The sequence below is a fragment of the Myiozetetes cayanensis genome, unplaced genomic scaffold (genome assembly GCF_022539395.1).
Source record: "Myiozetetes cayanensis isolate MyiCay16 unplaced genomic scaffold, myiCay2020 scf6-25, whole genome shotgun sequence".
NCBI lineage: Eukaryota > Metazoa > Chordata > Aves > Passeriformes > Tyrannidae > Myiozetetes > Myiozetetes cayanensis.
The window spans coordinates 37,893,432-37,906,334 of NW_026087853.1; the positions used below are offsets into that span (position 1 = coordinate 37,893,432).

General features: G+C 57.5%; 1 protein-coding gene across 2 annotated transcripts in view; it reads left to right on the top strand.

Moving 5' to 3' along the window:
* The first annotated feature begins 2,247 nt into the window (after positions 1-2,247).
* The window catches only part of DGKZ (diacylglycerol kinase zeta), a 54,550-nt gene continuing 43,894 nt past the window's right edge, over positions 2,248-12,903 (top strand). The window contains exon 1 of one of the 2 annotated variants that reach the window (XM_050336799.1): positions 2,248-2,637. In XM_050336799.1, coding sequence (XP_050192756.1) covers positions 2,399-2,637 — 239 coding nt within the window. In that variant the 5' untranslated portion in view covers positions 2,248-2,398. Of the gene's footprint in view, positions 2,638-9,703; positions 9,910-12,903 lie in introns of those variants that run through there. The other variant, XM_050336800.1, reaches the window with a different exon arrangement.

Genomic DNA, 12,903 nt, shown 5'->3' on the forward strand with positions numbered 1-12,903 from the left:
TCACCTTCCTCAGCTTGGTGGCCTTTAATCATAAGGGACAAGACAGATGTTAGCCAAAATCTCTTGAGCACAGGAGTGGACCTGCATCCCCAGTAGCTCCTCTGGGCAGCCCCAGCTCTGTCCTGCCCTGGCAGCCCGGCCAGCACAGGTGAAGGTGGCTCTCATAAGTCCATGGCAACAGGGGCACCCCCAGGCTAGAGACAGCCCCAGGGCAGGGAGGGAGGCATTGCCCCATGGGTGGTGAGAAGAACCGAGGTGCCACAGGTCCCTCTGCACGAGCTGGGCATCTGCTGCTTCTCCCTTTCCTGTCTGCTACCAGCCTCTGCAGTGCCGGTGGGTAGCAAGAGGACATGGAACAAGGCCATGCATCCATGCAGGAGCACTGGCAAGCTCCCCAGGCAGGTCTCTGTCCCAGCAAGCGAGGGTGAAGCTGCTTCCCCAGGGCCAGCTGTGCTCATTAGGGAGGGTTCAGCCAGCAGCACTCCACCTTTAATGGGGAACAAAAGCTCTGTGGGGGCTGCAGGGGCTGAGTCACACAGCAAGGAGGGTGCAGGGCTCCCTGCCAGTCACGTTCTGTGGAGGAGTGGGCTCGGGGGCTGCCGTGCCCCTGGGAGGCACCAATTCCCCAGCAGGAATAGACAGGGGGAGATGGCACAGTTACATTTAGGACCAGACAAAGGTTAGGTAACTTGAACTGAAGGTGCCAATGGGCTGTGGTTCCCAGGGAAAGCCACAGCCCTTCTCCAGCCCCTGCTGCTTCTGAGGTTGGGGTCAGGAATGGCATGGGAATGTGCTGTGCCACAGCACCCTGCAGCAGAGATGCCACAGGGCCACATGGAGGTGATGGGTAGTGCTGGCAAGACGAATGAGCTGCTCCTGTCAACTCCCAAGGTAATACAACAGTCAGAGCATGTTGAGGACAGGTTCCAGCTCCAGTCATGCCAGACCTTCATGGGATGACACTGGAATTAGGAGTGATAGCAATGTGTTCTTGGTGTAATTCATGACTGTCGGGCCTTGTCATGATGCAAGGGGCTAGCTCTTATAGACCTGAAATTCAAATTTTCCAGTGCCTAGCAGGTAAAGCAGGTAAAGCCTCAGCATGTGACTTAGGGGCAGAACACATCAGGCACATATGGGAACTCTGCATGGATTTCTCACCCCAGCTGGCATCCACAGCACCAGGGTGGGCAAGGCTGAGGTAGGGGTCACAAAGTCCAGTCCCAGCCCAGGACAAACACATGACACAATTCTCCTGATGGATATGGGCAGAGAACAGAAGGGCCTTTCTACCTCTGGATGCCAAGATTGGAGAAAAAATTGTCTTGAATTACAAAAAATCAGGGATAATGTGGCCTCCTAAGTGGCAAGGAGCTGAGCCAGCTGGGAGGAGGGAGGCCATGCTGCAGCCATACCTCTGCTTGGTTGAGTACCACTGCCCATTGCCAGGGACCCTGTCCCCGGACAGATCTCATTCATGATGGATAACTGGACACAACAATGGGTACTTTGCTCTGCTGTGGCTGCTGTCATGCAGTTTTCCAGGCTGCCTGACTTCACCTGATGGCAGGTCCGGTTAAGACAAGTGGCTGAGACCCAGCACCCTGAGCAGCCCTCGTAGGCAGGCAGATGCCAGCTGGACTGCGAGCAGAGAGGGGTTTGCTGAGTGGTCACCCTCCTCTGCCTCTCCAGACTCCAAAGGGTTAAGTGCCAGTTTCGAGTGTCTCTAAGGTGACACCAGGCTGCCTGCTCCGTGCAGCTCCCCGCAGCCCCCTCCCCACGCACAAAGCACACACCACACACTCACGCTCACTTTCTGCTTTGTCTTTTGCGAGCTGCTGCAGTGCACAGGCACCTTCCTCGCTGCCTATCTCAGCCTGCTGCTCCTGCTCGGCTTCTGCTGCTGGGGACGCTGAGTGACGTGCCTGGCAAGGGACCCTCGCAGAAGGCAATCCAAGCTCTCTTTCGCTTGCTGCCAGCATCGCCATCCCTGGACCGTGCTCTCTCCTAAGACCCCTTCACCAGCGAACGCTGTGTTTCCCACTCCCTCCCTGCTGCCCTCAGTGCCGGCACCTCCGAGGAGTGGCACCAGCGTCTCCCTGTTTCTCTCAGATATTCCTCTGCTTCGGAGTGGCAGGGCAGCAGAGACAGCGTGAGGCTGAACTGCTGTGTCTGAGCTGCCCAAGCTACTATCAGGAGGCTGATAAATACCACTGCAAAAAGTTGGACGCTGCTTTTTCTCTCGTTTGTGCTTCCTCAGGGAGTTAAGCCTCGCTGGGATTGTCCCACGGCCCTGGGGAGGCAAAGCGGAGCAGCGCCGTGGGACTCTGTGGGACAAGACCAGGCTGCCCAAGAAGTTCTGGAGGACTCCTCGCCTAGAGAGACACCTCGCTTCAGCATGGCAGAAGGTCCCAGGAGCTGGAGAGATTTCTCCCCTGCCAGGAGTGATCCTGAGGTGGCCAGGGGGGCTGCAGCAAGCCTCCAAGGAGCAGCAGATGCAGAGAGCACTGGGAGAGCACAGCGCTTGGGCCTCTGCAGCATGGATCCGGCTTGGGAGGAGATGAGAGGGGCAGTGGCTGTGGCAGAGGTGGAGGAGCAGTTCCTGCACTTGGCCATCAGAAAGCAAGTCTCTTACAGGTAAGAATACCTGGGTCCCCAAGTGTCAGGGCTGGGCTGGGGCAGAGGAGTGCCCTGTTCCTGGGGCAATTCCCTCCTATGGGGTCAGGGTTGGCTCTTCCCACTGACCACCAGCACCTTCCCACCAGAAACAATCTCAGCACAAAGATAAGGCAACCAGTTAGTCCCTTCTCTCCCCACTTATGCAACAACCCCCTCTACAGTGGCAGTCCCATTGTCACTTTTGCAGGTCCCCTTTTTTTCCTTCTACCCAACTCCCCCTTCCCATCCTGGTGCTGTGATGCCTCCCAGGAGCAGTCTGTGCCCAAGAGCCTCCCATGAGCTCTGTCATGGGGCCATGGGCTGGAAGTTTTCCTCTTTCTCTGCAGCACCAGCTTTTTGTTGTTCAGTGCATTGAATACAAGGGACTTCTCATAGCACCTGTTCTCCTCTTCCTCCTCTTCCCCAAGGCAAATGTCCCCTTACTTGATTCCCAGGTCCAGAAACCTTGATCCCACTTGGGGAAACTGAGCAGTGATACAAAGATGAAGGGCCTGAGATTAGGGCTTAGGCTATAAATGTGCTGTTTGGGGGCACCTTGCAGAAAGAGGGGATCTGTCCTGCCTTTCGGTGTGACTCTTCTGCCAGGACCACTCTGCTTACCCTCCTCTGCTATAGCCAAGCAAAGCTGGTGGAGGCAAAGAGTAGGTTTCATAGCTCTCAGAGAGCTTACAGCTTGTGGGAGCCACTGCCTGGTGATACTCAGGTGAGCTCCTATTCCCAGTTCCATAATGTCATAAATTCCAACCATAATGTCATAAATCCTGCTTGGTCAGCATCTCCAGGACCTCAGCTCTACTCTGTTACAGTGAGAAAGGTCCAGAGTCCCACCCTCCCCTTTTTTTCACTAGAAGGGCGTTTGAGCCCTTCTACTATTTACTACCCCAAATCTTAGCAGACTGGTTTTCAGGTGTAATTGAGGAGAAATCCTTCAATCCTGTACCTGCCCAGAGTGAATGTGAGCGCTTGCAGGACTGACCCTGGGCTGCTGTGAGGGTCTGGGACTGAGTAGCGGGGACAAGGCAGAAGCTGCCTCCTTACCATTCTCCTGAGCTGGCTTGGCCCAGGGATGTCTCTGTGTCGTTCTGAGCTCCATGTCACCATGTCATGCCATGCTTAGCAAGTGCCACGTAGTTTACAAGCAGGTGGAAAACTGACATGGAGGATCTTGGTGCCATGCTCACTCCTATGGCTGACAGACGCTGGATGGGCTCTCCTGCCTCTAGTCTGGGACTTGGGGACTCTGGGGTGCAGAGTTCCTCCAGGGAGGCAGATTTTGGGCAGGAGCTGTCGGTCACCCCCATCTGCACTCCCATGTGTACAGCAGCCCTTTTTCCCCCTTGCAAGGGCTGCGATGCAAGCTGTGAGGAAATTGCTCTCTAATACTGCAGTAATGGGAACTAATAGGAAACTGTATTAGTGCCTGCAGAGCAGGAGGGGCCCCTGAGCTGACTCATCTCCAGCACTTGCTATTCCTGCTGTGGGTGATGAGCAGGAGCTGGGGTGGCAGAGACCTCCCTGAGGCGCCCTGCCTCCCTGAGCCTTGCCATGACCTGGGGCAACACACAGTTCTCCTGGTTCTCATTCTGTACCCAGAGCTGCTCACTGAGGCTCTGCCCTGATGCTACTGAGGATGAGGAATTAGCATGCCAAGCAGAGGGGGCAGAGAAGGCTTTTCTTCTCTTAGCTGTCTTCCTCCAGATGTGCACAGTTTTGCGAATGGATTAGCCAGATGCAATTTTCCAGCCTCCCCAGGGGAGGAAAGAACCATATTGCAATCTAATTTGATCAGCCTGAATTTACTCCAGAATTGTCTAAGGTTGTTGGTGATTATTTACATGCTACCCATCCCACCCCAGCTGCCCGAAGCAGCTGGCTCTGTTGACACGCTCCATCCTGTGCTGCCCTTACATAAAGCACCTCTGTTCTACTCAACCCTCACTAGGGGTGTCTTTGCAAGAGACTTTGCTCCACTCAGTGCAGGCTTTGCAGAAGAGAGGATTCGGGGGGGGGTTGGAGGGAATGCTGCAGCTATCTGCAGGCCAGCAGCGAAGGAGGAGATGGTGCTTGGTATGAGCTGCTTCCTCCACCCTGCTCTTTGGGCAGCCAAGTGAAGGGAAGGAGAAATGGGAGAGGAAGAGTCTGGGGGGGAAGATCTGCTTGTGCTGTCCTGTGAAACCCATGGAGGTTTGCATCTGGGCAACTTTCAATCAGGTGCCCCTCCTGCAGCATGAGAAGCCCTGGGAGGCTGGCAGAAATCCCTTCACTGTGCTGTCTGGATCTGGAAACACTTACTGAACCCTGGTACAGAGTTTGAAGGAGCTCCTCTGTGGGACATGGGCATTACAGGTGTCCTCAATGTCAAGAGAAGGTTGGAGGCCCCAGCCCTCTTGCTGCCAACCTGCCTGCTCCTGCTGGGACCCGTTAGTCATCACAAGGGGCAGGCGGCATAAGCTGCTATATAAAGGTTTTGAAATGAGCAGAAATGATATTAATCCCATGGAAATAAAGTTCCTTCCATAAATAGCTGCCATGGTGTATGGAGGCGCCTTGGGCGGGTGGAAGAGAGCTCAGTACTCAGGTTATATTTAGGGCTTTGAGTAGCAGTTTCGTGCCAAACTTATTAATGATGCTGGCTTGTGCACCAGATTTGCACATTCTGGGACAATTTTCCCAATAGGGAGGTGCCTCTGCAACCCCAGAAGGACCCAATGCCCTCTGTCACTGCAGCAAACCCAGAGCAAGCACCAGGGCTTTGTGCCTCACTCTCTGGAGAGTCACTTCTGCCAAGGGGAGTCCAAAGTCAGGTCCTCCTTCCCTTGAGTGTCTCCACCAAGGTTTCGTGGTGGGGCAGGATCATCTCTAGCTTGAGAGTGAGGCAGCTGTGGTGGCCCTAAGGCGAGTTAGAGGCTGGAAGAACTTTGCTGTAGGGAAAACCCTGTGACCTGGGTCCAGGGAGGCTCAGAGAGGTGCTGGTGGGCCACAGCAGCACCCTCCAACCTCTCCTGAGCAGTTCTGATCTCGCTTTCAATTTCCTCACTTTCTCAGCTCCTTTCAGGGTGATGCTTACAGCAGTATCCTTTGTCTACCACTGCTCCCAGCAACCCAGGCCAGAGGGGTGTTGACCCAGAAAGGTAACCACAAGCACAGAAAAGCTCCTACATGGGCTCCCCACAGGCTATCCTGCACATCCCCTGCCCCATAGATGTGCAGGGTGTTAGACAAGTGCCCTTCTGCTCTCAGCCACCTCCAGAGGAAGAATCTGGACCAGTCCATGCCACACATGGACCAGTCCATGCCACACAGGGCTCCTCATGGCGTGGGCTGGGCATCTCTGGCAGCAGGAAGAGGGGGTCCTGTGTCCCTCTGTGCCCCCCAGCCTAGTGACAGCCCCTGCAGAGCAAAGAAGGGTGTCAGCTTGCCAGCTCCCATCCCTACTAGGGAGATGTGGGGCACCTCGGCTGCTCAGCGCAGTCCCCAGGCTGGCAGATAGGACATAACGGATCTCACAGGCTGTTCTGTGCCAGGGAGCTAAATATAACGCGGAGAGTGGAGCAGAGGGGGCTACTTTGTAATGTAAATAGCGAGGGAGCTTGGTCAGAGGGCAGGCAGGACAGAGGGGAGAGCTGGCAGGGGCTACTGGAGAGGGGGAGGTAGGAGTGCTGAGGGGCCCGAGGGAAGCTGGTTGGAGCTCTCTGCTGTCTTCTCTTCTGTCTGCCTTCAGATCTGCCTGGACTCTGGGTATTTGTGAAGTCCCAGAACAGCCTGGGCAGGGCAGGGGCTGGGGAGGACAGAAAGGAGAGCCTTCTCCTTCTGCAGGGAGAAAGGGACAGAGAGGGGATCTCCTTCCTTTAAGTCCTGCCTGCTGGCCTTTTAATCATGTTAGCCTGGCTCTGCAGAGCAGCATAATCAAATTCCCATTCATTTCCAGCAAGCCGAGCCTGCTCCGCTCTGACAGAGACATCTCTCTCTGCATCCTTCCGAGCAGCTGGGGAAAGGAGATGGCTGGCACAGTCGGAGGGAAGTGCTATTAAGACCAGACACTGATTTAAGCTGACCCAAGACCCTGCTGCTGCCAGAGGGGCTGCTTCTGTCCTCTCTCCTGCTGTGGTTTTTCCACATCAGGCAAGCCAGGTTAGCTCACTGAGGCAGAAGACGACACCAAGTTAGCCTCCCCTGATTGTTCCCATAGCCACAGCTGCAGCTCTCCATGCAGTGGGGGCGTGCAGAAGGGCTGTGGGGTGGGACTCTCTGAGAGCAGGCCAGCCAGGAGATTACGTTAGGGGCATTGCCAGACTGCATCCAAACACTCCGGCATGGGGAGAGCTGGGATCTCTGAACCGAGGGACATCCCTTCCCTTGGCCACCCCTTGACCCCAGTTCACAATAAATCCCACAGGCAGGTATCCTGGTGAGTTTGGGTGAAGCAGGCAGTTTAATCTTTTCTGTACCGGGGGCTGCATGACTAGCGCAGAGACGAGGGTGCTGGTTCACAAAATCACCCAGCACAGTGACCCTTGTCCCAAGAACAGCCAGAACTGGGCTTTTTACGGGATCCTCCACAGTTTTGCACCAAGCCCAAGGGACAGAACTGTGGAAGGACACACAGACACAGCACAGAGAGGATGGTGCAAGTCCCAGGGCAGGGCATGCTACTTCTCTGACAGCCTCACCAAGCCCCGGTGCTCCTGGGTAAGAGAACTAGACGTCAATGCCATGAGACAGAGAACAGAACATAAAGGGGAAAAGTCTGCAGGTGGGGAGCAAATGCACCTAACCCATCACAGCATGCAAAGCAGTGGGGATGACGAACCCTCTCCATGATAATGATACCTCTCCCCTCCCCGATCTCTGAGCTGGAGTTAGGCATCCAGGACCTGCCTTTTCCTCTCTCTGCACGCTAATTAGTACAGATGGTGTTCAGTTTCAGAGCTTGCCTGGTGAGATCAAGGGCTGCCAATGTTTCTTTTTTTTTCTTTTCTTGATGGTGGTTAAAGCAAGACCATGTGCCCCTTTAGAAATACCATCCGTGCAGGCTGCCAAGACCAGCTTTGCTTGTGTGCTTTTCTCTGGCCACTGAAGCTGTCCACAAACCCCCTTGATGATCCGAAGCTGTCCTGGAGCCAGAGTAGACCAAGTAGCATTCGGCTGTGAAGAGCCAGAGTTTTTGCAGGTGGGGACAGGCCGGGCGTGCAGGCTCACGCTATGTCCCCTCAGACTGGGGGATGGATGATGAATGTCAGGCCATCTCTTTCCTCTCTGAAGGCTGGTTGGGAGCCTCCTGGATGGTTCTACTTTCCACAGTGCCCATCCCTAGTTTACCCAGGTGTTTTTTCAACAAGCTCCAGTGCAAAGGGAGCAGATGCTCATGGCTGGAGGGTGTTTTCAGACCCACCGCACAGAGAGGATGCACACACCCAGGCATTATGAGTACTGTGGTGCCGTGCAGGGTTGTGCACGGCACAGGGTGGGTGGCCGGAGGACTTACCATTGCCACGGCCGTTTGCATGGTGGTGCTGGGGCAGCTTTGGGAGAGCGGGCTGTCTCAAGTCTGGGGGCATTCAAAGAGCCACCCAGCAAGGGAGGTGCGGATCCTCGGCGCGCAGCCCAGCGTGCCAGGGCGTGCTCCTGCTTGCTGAGGGTGCGTGTAAGGCTTCACTGGAGAGGACCCAGCAGAGGAGGTGGCCGGCGCCGTGGGAAGAGTGCAGCGCAGTCGGCTGCGATGACAGCCGCCCTCACACTTCCAGGAAGTGCAGAGAGAGGAACCAGGTGGAGGGTGCAAACAAAGCCGAGGCCCCAGGCAGGCGGCCGGGCGGCGGAGCACTGCCAGGGACCTGCCCTCGGGATGACTCCGGAAAGCAGTTGCTGGGGGAGGAAGAGCGAGAGTGAACCCCGGGCTGCCTGAGTGCATCAGCTCGTGGTGCGGCAGATGTGGCGGCATCGCTCCTGGGACGTTCCCCAGAGCCCTCCGGGGGACGTAGATACGAGGTACCCACCGAGCTAGGCTCTACCGCCTTCCTCGTACTCTTGGGGGACTGAGATGCTGTGGCTGGTGCTGACAGCCCGTGCTTCGGGGTTTGGGGGAAAGGCTTCCTGTGCTTGCCCTATGCCTCGCCAGCAATCTCCTCCTCTGCTGGTGCCGGCGCTGGGCTTGCGCAGCACAACCTCCCAGCCGGGATGTCAGAGAGCCGTGTGGGTGCTTTCGACGCCCAGTCTATGAGCATACGGGGCCAGTGGGACTTTGCCTGGGCCGTCAGACTCCTGGAGAGCTGGAAAGCGTGCTCCCATCCTCACCAGCCCCTTTCGGAAGGGCTGGTGCTAGAAGTTGCCAGCGGGACCTGCCCCAGGGTATTAAGGGTCAGCAGAAGCACCGTGGGGCAGGCAGACAGGGCCCTGCCCAGGCAGCTCCTGCAGCCCTGGCTTTCAACCTGGGTCCACACCCCTGGGAAGCGGTGAAGCTGCCATTGCGGCCGGCATATTTTCCATGCAAAGGAGGGCTGGGAGAACCGCTGCTTGCCTAGACTTGGCGGCCATGCCGAACAGGCCAGCCCATGCCCCTGCCCACTGAGCCGGCGGCCGGGTGGCCAATGGGCTCAGAGAGAAGAGGGGCAGGCGCTCGCCAGGCTGAGTAAGAGCAAGGCCGGGGATGGCTCCCGGTCCCCGGAGAGGGTGGTGGCGGGGCTGTTGGCTCCGTCCCCCCGTCCGGTGGTGAACAATGGGAGGCGGAGACGGAGGAAGGCTCCGCTTCTGCCGCCAAGCCTTTTCCCGAGCGCGGGGCGGCGGCGGGGCCGACACGCGGTTTCCTGAGCAGGCGGCGCCTGGCGCGGAGCCACGGCCACGGGGACGGGCCCGGCCGCCCGCCCCGCTCCCGGCAGGCGGCGCTGGCGGCGCTACCGCCGGTGCGCGGCTGCACTTCCTGCCCGGGCGCCCTCCCGCGGCCCCGGCGGGGCGGGAGCCGGGCCGGCCGCACCCCCGCCCGCCCTCGCCGCCCTCCCCTGGCGCGGCACCGCGGTGGCGGCGGCGCCGAGCCCCGAGCCCGGCCATGGAGGCGGCTCGGTCCCCGCCGCCCGGCGGTTCGCCCCCCGCCGCCTCCTCTGAGACCGCCGCCGCTACGGCCGCCTCCTCCGGGGCGTCGGGCGGCGCCGAGCCCGAGTGGGGGCTGCCGCCGCCGGCTCCGCTGGGCCGCCGGCACAGCAACAAGCGCTTCACCGGCCTCAAACTCTTCGGACGCAGGTGAGCACCGGGCGGGGCGAGCGGCGGGGCCATGGGTGCCGCCGGGCGGGCGGGTTCCGGGAGGCGCCTGCCCTTCGCCCCGGCACCTGGCGGAGCGGGGCCGGAGGGGGCCGAGCTCTCGGGCAAGGGCTGGCTGCGGGCGGCTGGAGCATCCGGAACGGAGGCGGCGGAGCACCGGCTCCCGGCGAGCCTGCCGTGAGCAGCCGCCGCACCAGGCCCGGCCGAGCGCACACGGGGGATGCGGCGCACGGTGCGGGGATGGAGCGGGACGAGGTTGCGTTTTCCTCCTTTGGAGCTCTTAGCACGAGCAATGAGAAGTTGGGGAACGTCGTTCTCGCTACGCCCGCTGTCCTCCCCGTGGAGTCGGAGCCTCATCTCCGGGTGATTCGCTTCCCCTCGCCCAGACTCGTCTATCTCCATCCCCGCACGCCCGTCCCGTGTTTCGCCTGACTGGTAGTCCTGCCGCGCCGGGCGACGGCTGCGCTGGTCCCGTGCTGCCGGCTGGCATCCCGGCTTCGCATGCTTCCTTCCCAGAGCCAGCTGGGCTCCTTGCGCCTCCCTCAGGCTCACTGTTGGCCTCGTGGGATTTGGGGGATTCTTGGACCGTGTAAGCGAAGGGGTGCCCCTGCCAATCTGTGAAAACACTGAATAACTGATCTCCAGAGGTCCCTTCAGACCTCTGGACATCAGTTATTCAGTCTGGTCTATATCCTGGTCTACTCTACCGCCTTAAAGCAGGGTCAAATTTGATCAGACTACTGATCTTGAGTTTTGAATGTCACCAGAGAGACCACAGCTTCTGTGGACACCTGCTCCCATGGTTCAGTCCCTTGGGAATTTTTTTCATCTAGTAGCTACTCAGTTTCCCTTGTTACAGCCTCTGTCTTTTCTCTCTCAGGTTGTCACTGTGCACCTCTGGGCAGCATCAGTCTTCTCTGTACCTTCCCATCAGGTTACTGAAGATGGTATTAATATTCCCCCTTGAACTTCTCTTCTGCAGGCCAAACCACCCCTACTGCTTCATCATCTCCTTGTATCTGATAACTCCTCTGAACCATCTTGGTGCCCCTGTGACAAGCTTGAGGGAACAGCTGAAGCAGGATGCAATGCACCTGGGTGTTGTCACAGGTGCTGGGTGAAGGGGAAAGGCCCCAATTTCAACCTCCACAGCCAAGCTGGAACTGGGAGTGGCTTACAGGGTCACTCCACGTCAGAGCAGTTTTCTCCTCTGAACTGGTTTCAGAGCTGTTGGCAGTCTCTGGCCTGTCCCCAGTACTGCCTGGCATCTCCTTCTGCCTCCCAGGGGTTCAGGCTGCCATTACCACAATGTATATCAGAGCTGAGGGGGAGTTGTCCACATGTGGACAACCTTTGGCAGCATGGACACATGGGGGAGAAGCAAAGTGGGACAGGCAGGAGGTGCTGAGCTGGAGGAGGCAGCAGGCCCTCCAGGATGGCTGGAAATGCCCATTGGGTTGTTTGATGCACAGATACTTGTCTTGCTCTTCTGCTGCTGATGGAGGGACCCAGTTCCTTCTGGCTCAGGGTGATGAATGCAGCACCCAAAGCTGCAGGGTAGTGAGGAGAGATTCTCACGGACCTCTGAGATTAAGGGGGCTCCCACGCATGCCTGTGGGAGGCAGACTCGATGAGAAGTCATGCGGGATAATTGGCTGCACGGCACTGAATTCATGCCCACCTGAGTGTTGGAGCAGAGGATGGCTTGAAGTTTCTTCACCTCCTCTGAGGGAATTACTGGGGAAAGCTGTGCTGCACTTTCTTTTGTCAAGAAGTACAACCAGCCACTAACCCCCAAATGTTTTCCAACAGCCATCAGTGAGGAATTTTGTACGCCTTTCTATTCTAAGCTTTACCTAGAGCATATGTAGCTGGGTCTAGAGGAAGCTTTGGCAGTGGGCAGGAGCTTGCTCCCTGGCAGCGGTGGGTCTCTGGGGAGCCCTGGCTTCAAGGAGAGAAGTCTCCTGAGGTGGGCATGCACTGCTTGGCTCTGTCTGCATCAATACTGGGAGGCATGGCCATGAGAGGCAGAGGTCCACAAAATGGCAAAAGAGCCTGTCTCATTCCCAGGGCAGATGAGCCCTGAGGGGATTTGAAGTAACAGAGGAGTGAGCCCCCAGGCTCTGGTCTCTGGTGGTACATTAGTCCCATGTTTTGCAAGCAGGCTTATTTCTGTACCTTGTAATTGCCTTACAGAAGGGTGGAGTAATTGGCTCTAGAGCCGACAGAGACAAGTGTACAATACATGCATCCGGGCCATGGATGGGTAATTCTTCTAATTGGGCTGATAAAGAGATTGGGCCTGATAAGATAATAGGTGGTTAGGATTAAATTGCCTTTCTAGGTGCCCCATTTCTTGTGCTGTGAGTGAACAGCACAGTTTACCCTTTCCAGGGGGGAACTGGGGAAGGAGTGTGGGTGCTGGGAACAAAGCCTGTTTATTGCTCTCCCCCATACCAGAGAGGTGGGATGCTGAAATGGGTCTTTCCTATGGCTTCAGGGTCTGTAACACTTTCCCCTTCAAAGGAGGTATGTGTAATGGCTGAGTCTGGTATGACAGCATAAGCAGGGAGTGTAGCTACCAGCGGGGCAGATTGGCAGATGGTTGTCCAGCAGAGAGCACGGGACCGAGATTTTGGCTGTGGCCCTTTGGCAGGCTTGGTGCTGGAGCCTGCACGTGAGCCTGGGGGTGCCTGCCGTTTCCCCAGGGAAGGTCTGTGGGTGGCACAGCCTGTGGCTAAACGGCACTCAAGAAACTGAGCCGAGCACCCGCCTACGTGTTTCTGGGGCGTTGCTTGTCACTGTCTTTCTCGCAGCTTGATGCTTGCGCCTGTGTGAAAGCTGGGGATGATGTGCCACTGGGACAGCAGTGCAGCCTTCCCCATCCCTGCCATGTGGGGGTACCCTTAAACTTGCTGCCCTGTGGGTCTGCTTTCCCCTGTGCAGGTGTAGTTAAGGGAGTGTATAGTGGGGTAA